The sequence below is a fragment of the Talpa europaea genome (assembly GCF_964194135.1).
Source record: "Talpa europaea genome assembly, chromosome: 8".
Classification (NCBI taxonomy): Eukaryota; Metazoa; Chordata; class Mammalia; order Eulipotyphla; family Talpidae; genus Talpa; species Talpa europaea.
In genome coordinates this window covers 52402215-52421433 of record NC_140075.1, presented here as the reverse complement: position 1 = coordinate 52421433, position 19219 = coordinate 52402215, and the positions used below count along the sequence as shown (strand labels likewise).

Below are 19219 nucleotides of genomic sequence, written 5' to 3'. Positions count from 1 at the left end.
CAGGGGGTAGGAGGAGGAGGACAGGGTAGAGAAAGGGATGAAAAGCTTGTGACCAGTATCTATGAACCCAGAGTGAATAAGGAAGGCTTACACAGTAAGGAAGACACAAACAAAGTCAATTTAAGACAAATAAAGACGTCCTCCACACGGTAGGAGACCACAGAAAGTTAATTACTGAAAGTGGTTCTAGCAGGGTCTTACTGAATGGATAGGCCACTGCCTATTAATATTTGGGGCCTAATCCTATCCTCTGAAGCAAATGCCCATAAGTGCAACCATATACATCCCACAAACAGTTTCCTGGTTCCTCTATATTCTGGGTGACGCTAGATTGGAGGTAATTCAGGAAAGAATTCTGATGGTTCAGAAGCCAACAAGCATGAGATGGCACAAACCTGGTGCTCAGAAGCCCTCACGTCCACACTGACACCCTCACCTGAGAAGAGCCTAGAACACAGCCATCCAGCCTGTAACAGCTCCAGAGGGCAGAGATGCTGTTCTCAATGTCTCCACCTCCTTGGCAGTAAACATGGCACCTTGCGCATAATCGGCACTAAAAATAAGTGTTTGTGAAGCTGAACCCATGTTGATTAACTAATCAAGTTTACACCCTGACTGGTGTAAGTGCCAAAAACCATAGAAACACAGGATGGTTGCATGGGGAGGGGTTCTAGCGAAGAGCTCTACCAAAATGAGAAAAGCTGAGAATATACAACTCGCAAAGGGTAATGGAGAGAGCACAAAAATTAGAGCTAGCAGACCTGGTTATGTGACTGAGACTCTTAAGCCCTCTTACTCTCTCCCTCTGCAGGCTGGGGGAGGGATGTATCAACAATCTGTCTCACATGACAGGCTGATGTGATTAACAATTTATGTGGAAAGAACTCAGCAAGCAGTGGAAGACTGGGAAAGTAGCTGTTATTGTGTCTAGTCACGTTACCACCCACCTGCCATTATTTTGGCAAGAACTAAGAGGAAAGTAAGCTACTCTGACTTTCCTGTCTCTGGTTTCTCACCATCACCTCCATCCTCTTCCCTTTCTAGTTTTCCAGGACCTCCACCGCTATTTATACATCTTTATCCAAAACTCTTGGGCTAGAGCTGGAAAACCAACCATCAGCAGCACAAAGAGCACCAGAAACCCAATGGATAAGAATTATCCCCTCCCTAGGCCCCACATCACCAGAGGGTGGCCAAGACCCAAGTGGGAAATAGTTAACACTCCAGGCCTGGGCTAGGACCAAGCCAGAAATGTTGGTGTGCTTCCCACAGAGACAGCTTTGCTCTCATTGAAGTAAGAGGGAATAAAAGCTATCTCAGTGACCTGTAGATGTGCAGATGTTTTCAGGCTCTACCTTCCCTCTAGCACCCACAAAAGTTAGTGGATGCCAGTGACAGTGTGTATGGCACTTCTTAACTATTAAAGAGATGTGCCACACAATGGTGATGCAAGCAAGGCCAACCCTCCCAGGGAGGGTTCACCTAGGGTTCATGAAGACCAGGCAGTGAGGTCCTCATTCCAGAGGTCAGGTCTAGAGAGTCAGGAGGGCAACAGGAAGTAGCCGAGGGACACTGCTGGAGCGAAGCACAGCACTGTGAAACACACAGATGCATGTCAGCCTGCCACTCAACTGCAGGCCCCAGTAAGAATAGACAAAAGTTATTGTTTGCAGAAGACATGCTCTGAATAAGACAGTGGCTGGAAGACTTAACATCTAATATTTTAATTAATCCGCCCCATGATGAAACAGGGATAATAATGGCCATTTTATGGATGTGGAAACTGAGAATCAGGAAGAAAAAAAACTTGCCCAAGGTGCTGAAGAGAAAGAGACAATGGGTAAACAGAGAATGACCGAGCACCTGTTCTGTACCAGGTCTATTCTGGGCTTTGGAGACACAGTGGCAAACAAGACAAAGTGCTATTTGGAATTTGTGGAAAAGGGAGCTATGAATAAACATCTCTAATTCCAAAGTCCCCTGTGCCATGCTGCCTACCAGGGACAGAAAAAAATAGTAACCATGAAGTCAGCATCTCTCTTTGACGTTCTAGGCATCAGAGATGGAAACAGAGCACCAACCTCTATCCAATGAATTCAAAAAAGTCCAGGCTTCGGGGTCAGACTTCCTGGTGTTAAAGTCTACCCATATTGCTTACTAGCTACATGACGCTGGGTAAGTTAATTCATTTCTCTGAGCCTTTGCTGTAAAATGGAAATAATGTACCCACCAATGAGCTTATTGTAAAACTGCAATAAAACACTGATTTGCTTAGGATAGGGCTTGATATAATATGTACTCCACAAATATTAGTTGATCATTACTAGTATTGCTAACATTGTTAGTGTTACTGTTATTACTGAGTCACTGGGAAGAGAAAAACACACTCAGGCAGCTGATGGTAAAAAGATGGGCAATTTAGACACACCTCTCAGCCCGTAAGTGTCCTCTCATGTGCCCTCTCCTTCCACTGATGCATATCAATTAATTTCCTACACATCCAAAGAACCCCTTCAGGCTGCCCAGAACCCTAGCACTTAGCATTACATAAAATGAAAAGTATTTAAACTATACCAACCATATTTATTACATCAACATGCTGAGGTCAAGAAACTGGGAGGTATGCTTACTAGCAGGTACGTCCACCAAGGATATCTGGTTTCTACCATGTCTCTTGGAAGAGAAGCAAAGACCTAGGAAGGAGGCCTATCATCTTTTGGATATTCCAAGTCCTACCGTTAGGATTCTCAGACACCCAAGACAGTGATATGGATCCAGAGAGAAGCAGAGAGGAAGCTGGTCACCTCCCAAACCAAAGATTAGAACAGAGCCACCCTACTCCCAGGCCAGTGCTCCCGAGGTCGACAGACTGCCACATACCATGTGCTCCATGCAGATGCTGATCTCGCCATCACTGTAGAATGCACCATAGAAGCCCACAATGTATGGGGAGTTGCATTCATGAAGAACCTGTAGCTCCCTTATGATCTGATTCCGGATTGCAGGTTTAATCTCCAGGTGAATTAGCTGAGGAGGGAAAGATGGGAGGAAGAGAGGTTTTATAAACATGTGGATGATAGGGCCTCCCTGCTGGCACAAGGAGTTAAATGTCAGGACTATAAAGCTATCTGCAGAACGAGTTCAGACCGTGGCCAGGGAGCTAACCCACATGGCACAGCAGACCTCTCCTGTCTCGCCCACTGCTCCCCTCAGCAGTGTATTTCAGTCAGTCTGCCTGTTCTATTCCCCGCTCTGTCTCTGGGGAATCCTCTTACCACTGCACCTCTGGCCTATACCCCAGTTCTTGTATGCTTAAATAAATACATCTTTGAAAAAAAAAATGTGGATGAATGGGAGGATGGATAAATGCAAGTATTCTTAAAAACCTAAGTGCCAAAAGATAAGGAAAAAGGAGATAGGCAAGTTCCTGCCCACCAAACTACGAAGCACCAATGTAACAACACAAGTGTTGGTATTGGAGGAGCTTTAACCAAGGAAGGGAGATAGAGGAAAAGGGACTTACCCCTCTGAGAATAAAGTGGAATGCAGGGCTTCCTCCACAAAGATCTGTGAAGCTGAGTGATGAGAGGAAAGTGGCCTTAAGGGACTTGGTTGATACTCAAGGGTTGTTGGAACAAAAGGGCCCAAGGAACTGGGCATGTTGACCTAAGCTACCCAGAGCCTTCTCTTTGATAAACACACCCACACATTATTAGTGTATATGTCTTCCATCTGGTAGCGCATGAGTTCAAAACTCAAATTACAAAAAGGTACTGGGTGAAAAGTCAGTCTTCCTTCCACCCTTGTTTCCAGGCCCTTAGACCTTCCAACAGATAATCCAATTGCCTGTTTACTAAGGCAAACTTGATTTTTTTTTTTTAAGTGGCCTTACCTTTCTGGCCATGACCAGGCCAGACGGCTTGTGGGAAACCTTGAACACCACGCCACCATTGCCAGCACCCAGCTCACTGATTTTCTCAAAGTCATCGTCCTTTAGCTCCCCCACCTTCTGCTTCTGGGTAAGAAAGGCCTCAAGGCGCTTCCGTTGCTGCTCATCCAGCTCCAGCTCCTCCAACTTCTTCTGCAAGGCCTCCAGGTTAGTCCTGAACAAAAGAAGGGAACACAGGTCAGCAGAGTCAGAGAAGCCCATCCACCCAGAGAACTCCTGGTGCAAAGACTCCATCACTGGGGACAGAGAGAACTGAAGGAGGAGAGGGGCATTCCAACTGCTGTGTTACTGTCCCCTCATTCCACCACCTCACATAACTGATCGTGACACAATGACACACCTCACCTCTTAAGGCCTTGGTTTCCTCATTTGTAAAATGAAGGAATTAGGTCTCTCTCATATATTGCGAGTATGAGAAGAACCAAGGAATCCATGAAAATCCAGAATAAGCACCTTCATTTGAAACTTCAGTTTCAAAAACCCTCTAGGATTGATTTTATTGTTTGTACCATATACAAAATAAAATCTATTTCCTAAAACACTAAACATAAACCAAACCAAGTCATCAAGGCAGGCTCTACATCAAATCACAATAGGAGAAACCCACCATTCAAATGTGATTAGCTCAAAACCAGGTTAGTCAAAATAAAGCAAGAATCACAAAAAGATAAGCCTAACATTTTTATTTTTGCATTCATTCACCTTTCTCTTCGAGTAAGGGTCCCTAGCTAAGAACACCACATCATATTTCTTACATGACCCTGAACATAATACATTGTCTATCACTTCTAATTCCTGGTTCTTTAAAGTGGACTAAAAATGTAGACAATCTCAGAAAGATCTCAGTATAAAATTTTAAGAGTTTTATGATTTCCCCGAATCTTAATGCTTATCTAATTTGACAGTAATGTTTTTTAGTGACTTTGACTTAGTGAGTCTTCCCACAGCTTTCAGTAAGCGTTCAAGGGATGGAGGGTGGGAGAAAGAGTGCTTTATTTGCAGTCATATTTCATCAGTTTATCTGATATTGAAATGCATCACTTAATTACAACACTACTTACAACTCTACAAATGGCTTTGAGAACCAACTGGCTCTTAGTAAGCACATAATTCAACCAGTGGGCGCTAAAGCGAGTGGGTGTGGCAAAGAACAGCCTGCTCATGGTGCATTCAGCATGCTGGGGGTATAACTGAGTGTGTTTCACTGAGAGAACTGGAAGGTGTTCATCGCTTCTGGGAGTTTGTTAAGAGGAAGGTGGTGAAAGCACTACTGCTGTGCTTCATGTGATTCTAGTTCCTAGTCTAAACATAGGACAAGACAGGTCATCACTACATGTCAGAATGTTGGTTCTCCTTCCAATGCACATCATTTCTGAACTTGGAAGGGTGGAAGTAAGCACAAGTTTCCACCCTTCATTCACACTCCAAACCTCAAGAAAGCAGAGAAATGGAGACCTAATGTTCTTACAAATAACACAGTGCCTGGGGTCAAAGGGGAACAGTGTTCCTCACTGGGTCACTGGGAGGAGGAAGACTGGTGCACAGGACTAAATTGTACCCCCTAAGTTCACTTGTTAAAGTCCTAGCCCCCTCAGTATAACTTTGCTAGAGATAAGATGTTTAGGAATAAACAACACTAAATAAAGTCACATGGGTGGGGTTTTAATCAGATAGGGTAAGAGGTCTTATAAGAAGAGAGGTGGCATCCCCAATTTCCAACCCACCCACCAAAGAAAGGTCATGTGAGAAAACATCAAGGGGACAGCCAAAAAGAGGTCTCACCAGCACCTAATCAGACTGGCACCCTGATCTTGGACTTCAAGCCTTCAAAACTGTGAGAAAATAAATTTGTTATTTAAGCTACCCAGTCGATAATTTTGTTATGCAACCCAAGCTGACTGAGATAGTTAATCAATATTCTCTTTCCACTAAAAGAATCAACTAATTCTCACAGCTGCCCCCAGCCCCTCAGATATGGGGACCTGGCAGAAGTGTGGCTGGGAGTGACAGTTTCCTTTCTCTCAGATCTCTCAGATCTCTCCACAAAGGAGTCTACCAATGACAACATTTAGAAATACATGTTAAATGCACATAGACCCTGAAGTTGAAATATGGATGAACTACAGTTGCCTGGAGGGCTCAGCAGGCCACCTGGAAATGAAGACTCCAAAAGCTGCCGTCAATAAATGACACGTATATATACATGCATACACCCATCCACATGCACACACGCACAGTGGGTGGATTTGATGGAGAGAGGGAATGAGGGCTAGATAGAAGAAAAAACACTCTTCTCACAATGCTGTGTACCCTTTTGAGTTTTACATTTGTTAATCCTTTTAATCCACAGCCCTGTTATTACAACAGAGAGCAAGCTCAAGCACAGACAGGTGAAGCAACTGGTCCAAGGTCACACAACTAGAAAGTGGCAGAGCCAGGATTCAAACCTGAGAAGAGAGAAATCTCTAACCTTACCCATGATGCTGTATGACCTCTTCAAAAGTTCACTGCTATGAAAGAGGCAACTTACAAACATGGGTAAGATCCTAGTACGTGGCACCTACTACACCAGGGCACAACATATAAGATGATGGACTTACACAAAGCGCCCTTGGTCCCAGATGCAATCCTGTCATCCACTGGCTCAAGAAACACCATCCACTTGGGGGAAAAGGTGGAGGGAATTCTGCCTCTGCTCATTTTCCTTACTCTGTAGATATAAGTAATTTGCCCGGCCTGCAGAAGAAAAATTCAAGCTAGGCTTCATGCTTCCTTCACCTCTCCTCCTATGCTCTGGCATCTAACTGCCTACTCCATCAGTTAAGGAATTAGTGAAGACTTTAAGTTATGGTGGCAAACTCTCCTCATGACTGGGAAAGGCAGAATGTTGCCAAGTGAACGAGTTATCAGTATTCAGGAATCTGGGCTTCTTAATCACAACTGGTCATCAACTAGCTGTGTGACCATGGATAAGTCACTTGACCATGACACATGGTTACTTCAATTGGGAGGGCCAAAATAGAAAACTAATGGGAAGAAACACTGGAATTTTCTACACAAATGCTAGGGCAGGTGGGGATAAGTTGGAGCATAAGGTGGATCCAGAAATCACTGCCTTTCTCTTAATAATTCGTAAAAACCCTCTACAAATTTTTAAAAAGCTGTTTCAGGGAATAAAAGATAGATGATTTTATCTGACAATGAAAGGAAAATCCTGGCATCAAAAAGGCTTTCGGTAACTCATTAAAAAGAAATCAATCAATAACGTAACAGTATTCAGTGTCGCTTCCTCTTGCCCAGGGAGTCCAGTGGTGTTCGATGAGGTTCACTTCCGTCCTCCTAAGGTGAGATGCTTCAAGCAAAGGAACAGAGTTCAAAACCTCAGAGGGCAGGAACCTGCCTGCTTCATAATCTTTGGTTTTAACTGAAATCAGCAAAAGCAGAACTAGGGATTAAGAAAAGAAAGTGGAGCTGCACACAATAAATCTGACACACACACAGCCCACTCCAGGGACCAGTTCTGATGCACACAGAATCCCTCACAATTCACTGAAACAGAGGAAAAAACAACCAATTATAATGTGAATGCTGCACCATGGCTTTCTTACAGTAAACACAAATTCATCTAGATACAAGAAGATTATAGGCTTTGAAATGGGAATGCAGAGAATAACAAGGAACACAGAGAAAAACAAAGGTTGTCATTTGTGTTCTGAAAACACCAGGGAGGCACAATGAAGTGGGTGGGGAAAGGATGATCCAATGGTGAGAACATCTCCTTCCCTCTCATCTCACCCATCTGCTGAGCTAACTGCTCTGCCACAACTGGAATCTTTCTATGGCTCAGTGGTTTGAATAAAGCAGCAGCATAAAATGGAGCACAGGGAGGACCTTCAAGATACCTGATGCACACCATTTTACAGGGGAGGAAGTTGAGGCCTTGAGAGGACAGGTCACACATCTTGTTGTAGCAAGTCTTCCAACTCCTAAAACAGAGCTCCTTTCAAGGCCTACCCTGGAACCTCCAACTGCAGAATAGAGTTGCAAATGGGAAGGTGACTCAAAGGAATGACTGAAGGGGAGGGAGGTAAAATCCTAAAAATGAATGGAGTCTTCAAACTGTCATACACCAAACAGAAATGGACCACAATTACATGTCAAACACCAGCCAGCTGTCTGCCACCAACCTGAACCTTGCTCCAGCCTGGGTGGCAGGCTCTGTTTCTGCCAGGAGGAAACAGAGTGGAGAGCAGAGGATGACAACCAATCACTGTGCTGAAAGGAGAGAAAGGGTTCCTGTGTAGATGGGCATCCTCACCAGAGCCCAGGGAGTCATGAAGGTCTCTCCCTCCTGTGGCGCTTGGCAAGTACGAATGCTACTGGGCCAGCAAAGAAGAATGAAGGAAAGGCAGAAAGACCCAAGTTACGAGGGAACAGCACTGAGAGACCAAGCCTGTAAATCCTGATCCACACTCTGTGGTTTCTTAAATCTTGGGCATGTTACTTCCCTTTCTGATCCTCAGTTTCCGTACTCACAAAAAAAGAAAAGATTATATGGGAAGGAGGAGAGGCGAGCTGTCTAGATATCTCTGAGGGCCAAGCCTGTCAATGTGACAAGCAGCAGAGGAGGTGCAGAATATGGCTGAGGGTATGTTGAGGTTCAGCTTCCAGACTGCAACATAAGCTAGCCCATCTGTGTTAGAGGGTATAGCTGTGATAACTGGGGTCTGCCCTAGACAACAGATGAAAAAGGGGCTCTACACCTTTCCACAGCTCAATCCTGTCAGTCTCTCTGGAACAGGTTACAGAAGCTCTGGGAAAGAAGCCAAATGTAGAAAAAAAAGAAAAGAAAAACCCACAAAATATTGCTCTACCTATATAAAATTCAAAAAAAGGCGAAACTTATCTATATAATTATAAAATGGAAAAATGGCCACCCTTTGGGGGAGGAAAATAACTAGAAGGAGGAATGTGATGGTAAGTTTTATGTAATATAGCAGGGCAACATTGCTGAGATATTTGGTCAAATGGTCTGATGTTTTTATGAAAGTGTTTTTTTTTTTTTTTTTGGTGGGGTGAGATTAACACTTAAATAGGTAAACTTTGAATAAAGAAACAGATTACCCTTCATAGTGGGAGTGAGTCTCAACCAATCAAGTTGAAGACCTTAATAGATCAAGACAAACCTCCCCAGAAGAAGGAATTCTACCAGCAGACTGCCTTTGTACTTGAACTGCAACTCTTTCATGGGTCTCCAATCTGCCAGCCTGCCCAGCAGATTTTGGACTTACCAGAAATTGCATGAACCAGTTGCATGCAATTGCATGCACCACAATTGCATGAACCAGTTCCTGAAACTAAATCTCAGTCTGTGTCTTTGTCCCTGTCTCTTTCTCTCTGTAACTCTACCTCTATTTATACATATACATAAATAGATCTTGGCTGTTCTGTTTTTATTTTTTATTTTTTATTCTCTTTGTATTTCAATTTGAATAACTTCTATAACTTATATGCTTCAGGATCACTGTTTCTTCAGTTCTATATGGTCTGCAAATGAGCCTACTGACTTTTGATGTAATGTTTTTTAAAATTTCTAGCATTTTCATTTAAATCAACTTTCAGTTTCCATATATTATAAAAATCATTATTTGTCCATGTATTCTGTCCACTTTAACATATCAATCAGTTATTTTAAATTGTCTAATAATGCCAACATCTGAGTCATCTCTGAGTCTGGTTCTGTTGATCATCTTATCACTTGATAATAGGTTGGTTTTTCTCTCTTGAATTTTGTGTCTTGTAATTTTTGATTCAATGCTAGACATTATGATACAGAACAGACTGAAGTAAATCATCTTTATGCTTAGAAATGGACATGCTTTTCTGTCAGGCTGTTAAGTCAGGGTACTAATCAGGAGTTGAGCTGGGTTTGGGTTTTCTTGTTTACATTAACACCGCCAGCTGCAAATTTCTCCTGCAATGGGTTTTATATTGTTTTGAGTGAAGCCTAAGCTGCACGGGTTTTTCTCTCAGTGTTCCTATACCTCCCTAGGCTTTGAACTGTCCCTTAATGCCTGGCTACAGAGTGGAGTCTTTTTCCATGCTCCTGCTCCTTCTCTGGGGATAGAATATAATTGCTTTTTACTTGATACTAGGCTTCTGGTAGGGGCAGAGAGGTTTCCTCTTGTCTTGGTCCAGTCTCAGTATAACACAAGCCCTGTGAGCATGGAATTGACCTCCTCTCCATGGCAGCCAAACTCTTCCTTGTACTTGTGGCAGTTCTTGGATAGGAGAAAGTTCCCTATATCTCTGCTTTGTATTGGTGTTGAACCCAGCTTTGGGCTTAGATTCTTCAGCAGCTGTGGGAACCCATGCTTCAGAGCAGCCATTCTCTTACATGGTACATAAAGTGCTCCACTGAATTTAGCAGACGTATTTTTTTCCTCTTCCTTGAGGCTGGCTGCTCACATCTTGGCCGCCTACTCTTCTCTGCTTGCTGACAGATGTGTAGGTGAGAAAAATCTCACAGTCATTGTTCTTGAAAGCAGCCCCCAGACCCACTTTCAGGGTCAGGAACATATGCAGGAAATCAGCAGCTTCTGGGTCAGCACAAAGCTGGTTTTTCACAATGGGACATGAAACTACTAGAAAGAAGAAAAACATGCATGTGGCTGCCAGATAATGTTGTTGGGAAATAGCTATAAAGGATAGGGGAGTCAGAAGACCTGCGTTCAACTCTGATAGTTAATTAGTCACTTCTTAATTTTTCTCATAGGTAAAAGAGGGAAGTTCAATTGGGTTGTCTTTAAAGCCCTTTTCAGTGCTAAAGGTCTCAAATCCTAGTATCATATTCTTATTTTAGTATTCTAAGGCTACAACTCTGCAGCTAAGTCCCAGGGTCATACAGCTCTAAAAGCACAGTAGTTGGCTTCCCAGGTTATGTGGTTCAAGGCCCTGGTCATTGCTTAGTGTCCACATATAAACCCCACTGACAGCTATCCAGTCCTCCATGCTTTTTTCCTTTGAGACTAAACCTGTTGTTTCATCTTCCCAGGTCTTCTCTGAGAATGCATGTATTTTTATACTAGAAGGCCCTTAGTGAAACAGTGAAATGAATACAGATAGCCAAGGGCAGTTTAAGTCAATGATGAGATCATAAATAAGAGGGTTGTAATGGTTGAGTGTAATATTTAAAAAGTGATCTCTTTTAAAGTAATAAACAAATAATCAATATGGTTATGTTGCTGTCAGCAAACATTGGTTAATAAAATTAACATTTGATGTACACTACCTACTACTGATGTGTTGAGCACCTACTATGTGTCAGGTATTCTGCCAAATGTTCATGCATTCCTTTAATCTCCTAACACCACTTTGATGGGATTACCACTATTTGCCCCATTTTGCTAATGAAATTCTGCAATTTCATGCAATACATAATCTAAAAACCTTGCACAGTGTAATTATACACTACCTGTATTGCTTTTATTGGTTTCACCACCACTTCCAAAAAAGACTTTGAGGCAAAGACTGTCCCACTGTCCCTCTAATTCTCATAAACCTAGCACACAGATGGCTCTACAGTTTAGGATACGTTGCAGTAATCAGAATGTGAGGAAACGAGACCTGCATTGATCTAGAATGATACATAAAATTTAGATAGCCAAAAATGAGAAAAGGCATTCTAATAGGGTTCATCCTCGTAGACACTGGTATAGAAGAGGGTTGAAGAATATTATAAACAAAGAGAAGGGCTGGGAAATAAAAGAAAAAAATAAGAAGACAAGCATTAGGACAGGTGTTAGATTTAATTTCACTTTAGATCAAGTAGCTTCCAAATAAACGTTTTTAAAAGTTAAAAAGTAAAGCAGATTCAATTAGAAAGAGACAAATAAGAATCATGTATTCCTATTCTTTTAAAAACAAAAACCAAGAAAAAAACCAACTTACCCCTTGGAATCAAACAGGCTTCTGAAATCATATAAATTACCTTCCCACGGCATGTTTCTGCAGACAGTCATGCTGAAAAACACACGCATACACACACACACAGAGGAACCTCTGGAGTGATAGGACCACCCACTCACATAGACTCCTTCTTAAATATTGAACAACATCCTGAATCAGCGAGGGGGTGTCATATTGTTGCTTGAAAGAACTGACAGCCTATGGTTCCTTCTGCTCCAGTGGACAAAATGTGTCTTATTAGTCACATATTAATTCACTCCTAAAGGATCAGTCTTCCATAGAAGTACAAATAAGAAAAATTATGGAGTTTGGAGGGAATATAGAAAAAATAATCAAAAAATAGAGGACACAAAATGGGGGTAAAAGAAGGACTTAACAGTCCCATGAAATTTTGATGTAATTAAGGGATGAGTTTTTTAAATACTAGCCTGGTATACCCATTAATCCATTTAATCCTCACATTAACTAGTAGGTAGGTTGTTCTCATTGTACAGGTAAGGAAATAGAGGCCAGGAGTAGTTAAGGAACACGTGTCCTTCAAGGGAATCCCCACCAGCTCATCTCTAACACCAGGTATTTACTCATTAGTGACTTACTCCCTTGAGGTAAGGAATTGTGTTCAGCTAAAATGCACAAGTTCCTGAAAGGACAACAGATTGAAACTACCAGAGAGGAACTCCTTTCAGAAGAATGTACAGGGCTGATACATTTTGGTTGGGATGGAAAGGGAAGAAAAAGGACAGTGCCCTTTCACTACTAGGGAAGCATACTGGTAGATGCAGTGAAAATTCTGGGTAATAGTGAGGGAGCAGGGAAGGAGGTAAGGGCAGGGGATGTTGAAGAAAGCACCATGGACAACCCAGGCAGAAAGTATCATAACTATGTCATCACAATCAGAAACAAAGAGAGCCCTGGGTCTGGTTGTGGCCACACAATGGGTGTGGCTGGTTATTCCTGAAAGGACAACAGGTTGACTGTGGCCTTAGAGAGATGATGTATTTGATGCCACCCTATCGTTGAGAATCTGATGTAGAGAAAGACCTTTCAGAAACTCCCTGTGTAATAATGGCCTGCACTGCTCCATGAACCAGAGGTGCAGGTTGCTCTTCAATGAAAAGAAAGGACAGAACCTAACATGACCATAATCTTAGACCTCAGAGACTAGAACCATGAAGACAGTTGAGTCCCTGGGATGCAAATAGCCAGTGACCAGAAGCAAGGTAAAGGCAGGAAAATCAGCTAGAAGAAACAGCTCTCAAAACATGTCCCCAGTTCTAGTCCACATTATGAAAGCTTCAATTCTCCAGAGCAGCTTTCTCCCTGATATAAAGGAACAATGTATGTGTTACAGCGGGTGCTTCTCCTTGTTCAAGTTACAACACAGGAGAGGGTCAGTAAGCCTTACATCTGGACACAGAGCAGCTCTGAGAATAATCCCACCGCCTAGACCACTCTCTAACAATGCTCAAGGAATCTTGATCTCAGGATATGAGCCCTCAAATTAACAGCATTTGGCCAGGTTTCTCTAACTACTAGGGAAATACAAATCAAAACCACAAGGAAAAACTGCATCATTCCAGTGAGACGGCCTGTATCAAAAGCTGGGAAATAAGCGCTGAGAAACATCATAATAGGAGGCCTCTTATACTGTTGATGGGAATGTAGACTGGTCCAGCCCCTGTGGAAAACAGTATGGAGGTCTCTCAAAATATTAAAAATAGATACACCATATGATCCAGCAATTCCACTCCCAGTTATCTACCCAAAGAATGCAAAAACACTAATATGAAGAGAAATTTGCACTCCCATTTTCATTGCAGCACTATTTACAATACCCAAATTATGGAAAGAAACAAACTACATACCCAAAATCAAATAACGGATCAAGAAAATGTGGTTGGGAGGTGGGAATTGTATGGGGAATATAACCAAAATGAAAATGCATACATTGTGCAAAAATGAAAAATGATGTAAAAATTATATAAAATAATATATAAAAATGTGGTGACACATAATGGAATACTACTCAGCAATCAAAAATGATACTCAAACCATTTATGGCAACATGGATGGAGCTGAAAGGGATTATGATAAATGAAATAAGTCAGAAGGAGAAAGACAAACACCAGTTGGTGAGACTTATATGTAGACTATAGAGAAACCAAAGAGAGGGTCAGATAAAGCCAAATTCCAAAACTAACCCTTGAAAACTGATTATAGAACTGAGGCATCCAAAACAGGAGGGTCACAGGGATGGATGAGAACAAGGTAAGGAGGGAGCACGGTGGACTGTGGGTGTTTTGGTGGTAGGTGCACTATGGTAACAATACTTAAAGGGGGGATCTTATACTTCCAAAACACAAACAATGACATATATCTACCCGCTAGAAGCAAATCAGGGACCAGAGAGAAAAAAAAATTAAAATCAAAACTGAGAGTACGTGTTTCTATCTTCTGAAAGAAAGTGGAAGGTGGAGAAATAAGTATTTATGCCAACAAACCCTCTCATGGCAGCATCTACTGGAGGATCAGAAAGCTCGCCCATAGTCAGGGGGCTGCTCCTGAGCCTTGGGAGAGGCAGAAGCAGGTCTGAACAGCACGCAGGGGTAGAATGGAACTATGTTGCAGAGTAAAATGGCAGAAGCCTGTTTTGGGAGAGGCTGTGGAACAGCATGAGGGGAAGGAAAGGATGCACCACAGTAGAGAGACAAATGTCACTTAAGACCAAAGATACCAAACACCATTATATTTTCAACTGTAAACACAATTTCTATAGTATATCCTCCCCTCCCTAGACCTTCAGCTCAGTCTGCCACGCACACTAACAGCTTTATGGTTATTTTGTTCTTAATGTTATTGGCAGAAACCAGGAAAAGGAACCAAATTCCAAGCTGGTTCAACACAAAGCAAAAAAGAAGAGAAAAACCACAGAAAGGGCAAACAAGTCCCACAGAAGCAGAAGTGACTATAAGAATGTAAACCTCCAGGACTGCTCAAATCTAGAGGGGGGCAAGAGGAAGAAAAGTTGAATAGCTATCTGGGTGACACCCATGTATGCCTACAAACATGAAAATGTGGTGCAAATTTATTCTAGAGCACGTCACCATCTGCTAGGCACCAACTACACTAGAAGCTAGGAAGGTGGAAGTGAGAAAGACATAGTCCCTGCCCTCATCATACAGTGTGTGTGTGTGTATGTGTGTTGTGTGTGTGTGTGTGTGTGTGAGAGAGAGAGAGACAGAGAGAGAGATCGAGAGAGATCAGTGTACAAAAGGAAAAGGAAAGTACTCTAACAAATAAAGCAACAACTACATGGTAAAGTAGATCATAATGCTGAAAAGTAACTTAGGCACAGGAGACTATGGGGACACAGAGAAAAGATCCCCCAATTCCTTTGAAGATGAGGAAGGAAATGTGAAGGTCAGAAAATGTAACGCCACTGCCTCCCCGGTGGCGCAGCGGTTGAGCGCTGGGTTGCAAAGCTGCCCGCGGCCTCTGCGGCACTGGTTCGATCCCCAGCTGCTCCCCAGCCACCAGAGGAGGGTCCCACATGGCGCGCAGACCTCTCCTGCCGCCCGCTGCTCCCCTCAGCAGTGTACTTCGGTCCTTCTGCCTGCTCTGCTCCCTGCTCTGGCTCTGGTGAATTCTCTCACCCTCCCGCGCTTCTGACTGTACCCAGTGCATGTATAAACCAAACAAACAAACAAACAAACAAATAAATAAATAAAAACATGCCTCTATAAAAAAAAAAAGAAAGAAAAGAAAATGTAATGCCCACATTTAGTCCTGAAGGATGATGATTTTGCAGCAGAGGGAAAAGCTGTGTAGGCTTGGGCATCAAGGTAAACAAAAAGACATTAAAGTTACAAGCCTCTCCAAGTGGCCAGAAAGCAAGTGTGGGGAGGAAAGGCCAGGCGAGGCTGGAGGCTTAGCTGGGGCTAGACCACGAAGGGCGCAAGTACATCATGCTACAGAACTGGGTTGAGGGAGGGGAAGGCAGTGGGAGGAGAGAAGAGGATTGTATACCAGGCATAAAAAAGTAAAGTGTGTTCATCACACACACAAAAAAATGCAACCAGTCCAGAAATGTATAAAGTTAAACTCTGTGTTCCTCCCTGCCTCCCTCGGATAACTACTATTTGAACAGTGTTGACTATACAGTCTTCTGGATTGCTTCTAAGAATATCCCCAGCAGGGCCTCCCCGGTGGCGCAGCGGTTGAGCGCTGGGTTGCAAAGCTGACCGCGGCCTCTGCGGCGCCGGTTTGATCCCCGGCTGCTCCCCGGCCACTGGAGGAGGGTCCCACATGGCGCGCAGACCTCTCCTGCCGCCCGCTGCTCCCCTCAGCAGTGTACTTCGGTCCTTCTGCCTGCTCTGCTCCCCGCTCTGGCTCTGGTGAATTCTCTCACCCTCCCACGCTTCTGACTGTACCCAGTGCATGTATAAACAAAAAAACAAACAAACAAACCAGCAAAGAAATAAAGCATGCCTCTATAAAAAAAAAAAAAAAAAAAAAAAGAATATCCCCAGCAAACATATACAGTATGTTTCTTCATTTTATAAAAATGGAACTATAATATACACACACATTGTACTGCAACAATGCACAGCAAATTTCAAAGTAAGAAAGTGACATGCTCAGTTTTAAATGTTGGGACTAAGAGTATGGCAACAACATGGAGCTTGGAGTGGAGGAGACAGGCACGGAGATCAACCTGAAGGCAACAGGCGAGCAATAGGAGTTGAGCGCTTGAACACTACATTAGCCGGGGGACTAGAGAGGACAGATGGGGGAAACTGAAGTTAGAGTTGGTAAAACTGACTGATCATTTAGACATGAGCGGGGGTAGGGGGTAAGAGAGGAAGGAGTTAAGTGTGACTCCAGGTTTCTGGATGATCCCTGCTGGGCCCCTAGGTAGTTTGTGCTAAGATGACACAGGATAGGAGTTGGCCACACCAGAAAGACCAACCATGTGATTAGAGAGTTGGGGTTGTCAGCCATATGCCATCAGCTCAAACTGTGGGGACTAAAGAGGGCTGGAAATTAAGTTTAAAAAATGTGCCTAATAATGCAATAAATTGTGCCTATATAATGAACCACCCCCAACCCCCGGGAAAAAAAACACAAATGGACACTAAAGCTTGATGTATTTCTCTGGTTAACAATACTCTGCCTGTTGTTACATGGCAATGTGCTGAAAAGGTAACATGTCCTGACTCTACAAGGAGGGGACTCCAGAAGCTTTGTGCTTGGGATCATCCAGACCTTGTCCTACATATTCTTTTGGCTGATCCTGATTATATATTCTTTTGGCTGGTCCTGATTATATATTCTTTTGGCTGGTCCTGATTTGTGTTCTTTTTGCTAAAATAAGATGGTAAATATAATGCTTTCCTGTCTGTTGTTCTAGTAAATTATTGAGCCTAAGGGAACTAAATTGATGGGAACCTCCAAATTTGTAGCCAGTTTGTCAGAAGTGAGAGTGGCCTGGGAACTCCCAAGCTTGCAGCTGGTGTCTGACTGAGGCCTGGCCTACTTCCAGGTAGTCAGTGTCAGAAGTCGGCACAGGAGACAAAAGGATTATGAATCTATATTTGAACAAGCAGTGTTGGAGGTGACTTGCAAGCTCTACCAGTGGAACTACTCACTATGTAGTTGACCCAGTAGGCCAGAAGGCCTCAAGCTTTTAACAGAAGCTTGAGGTACAGGTTCAGAAGTCTAAGATGGCCACTGGAACCATGAATGCAGAGGAAAGCCAAAGGGCAAGGGTGAAGGATGAAAGAGGATACCTAAAGAACTGCCAAGATCACAGCTTTGGGGATACAGTCAAGATCACTGCTTTAGGGATACAGTTCATGATTCCTCAAAGCAGGGACAGGAACTCATCTCTCGGCTTCCCACTGCCTCTGGTCTACCACATAAGGGATCACAGCATTGCCCTACTGCCTTGCAATTGTGTAACAGGGTGGTCCCCAGAAAAGGGGGAGGTTCCCTGCCCCACCCAAGGGAGGGTGAAGCTGAGCAGGAAGAGGAGAAGCTGCAGAAGAGACTGAGGAAGGAAGCAGGATGGAGCCAGGAGACCTGGAGGAGGCGCATGAAGACACGTGAAGAAACTGCGCTTGTCTTTTGGTCGTGGACTGGGTGACACAGATGTGGGTGAGACCCGTGGGGAGGTGACAATGGCAGCTTTTATCTTGGTGTTGATTTTGCTCTTTTCCTTCCGGGCTTGTCCGGTTGTTTGTGACCCTTTTCTGTGGGTCCCCACTGGAAGATGCTTTAGACTTGTGGCAGGCCTTGGGGCCTTGCTCTGGGCCAATCCCATTTGGATGGACTTTTACCCACGAGGGGATGGGTAAATTTGGGTGCTTGATTTAGAAACTAAATTCTTTGCCTTTACCTGTATTGTTTCCTAGTTTTATTAAAGTTCCTTCCCCTTAAAGTCTCCTATGTTTTCTGTTGATGCGGCGGATGGCAGAACCCATTTAGAATAGGCAGGTTTGCGGGGTTTGGGCTGCCCCTCTCCCTGTCCTATAACAATTGCACAATTTTATCTTCAATTTAGCTGGAAGTAGCCCTCTGCCCACCCCAGCTTGGTCTGACCCAGCATGTGGTGCACAGAGAAAACACCTCCACTACATAAATGGATGTGAATTTGCAGTGAGAAACTGATTTTCATGCTTATTAGGTCCCTTTCCTTAAGTTTATGATCTTTTAGTATTAATATGAGTAGACACGGGCAGGTGAGAAAAAGGTGAACATCAATAAATTTTTCATTCTGGCTAGAGTAGATTGACTGCCCTAAGTATCACCCTCAAGTTCTGATTTTAATCCTTGCTCCCACTTTAAGCTTATTCCCCTGATCAAGGTAGTCCTAGCCATCCTGTAAATTGATTCTGCCACTATGGGAATATGGAAGAGATTCCACCAAAAATTAAAAATAGAGTTACCATTTGATCCTGAACCCCACTTCTGGATATATAGCAGAGAAAATGAAAACATGATCTCAGAGTTATCTGCACCTCATGTTCACTGAGGCATGTTCATAACAGCCAGGATGTGGAAACAAACTAAGAGTCCACCATGAATGTGTGCATCAAAATGTGTACACACACACACACACACACACACACACTGGGATACTAGTCAACCATGAGAAAGCAGTAAATCTGCCCATTTGAAACAACATGTATAGAAATCAAGGGCGTTATGCTAAGTCAGAGAGAAAAAGAAAATATTGTATGTGATCACTGATACGTGGAGTCTAAAAAAGCCAAACTTGTAGAAACAGAAAGTAGGATGGTG

The 19219-nt window shown here is 43.2% G+C and overlaps 1 protein-coding gene across 2 annotated transcripts in view; it reads right to left on the bottom strand.

Moving 5' to 3' along the window:
* Nucleotides 1-19219, bottom strand: part of MAP2K1 (mitogen-activated protein kinase kinase 1) — a gene marked incomplete at its 5' end in the record, with an annotated part of 78608 nt that overhangs the window by 35267 nt on the left and 24122 nt on the right. The window contains 3 exons of one of the 2 annotated variants that reach the window (XM_084239911.1): nucleotides 2881-3027; nucleotides 3893-4103; nucleotides 11900-11971. In XM_084239911.1, coding sequence (XP_084096037.1) covers nucleotides 2881-3027; nucleotides 3893-4103; nucleotides 11900-11971 — 430 coding nt within the window. The remainder of the gene's footprint in view (nucleotides 1-2880; nucleotides 3028-3892; nucleotides 4104-11899; nucleotides 11972-19219) is intronic. The other variant, XM_084239912.1, reaches the window with a different exon arrangement.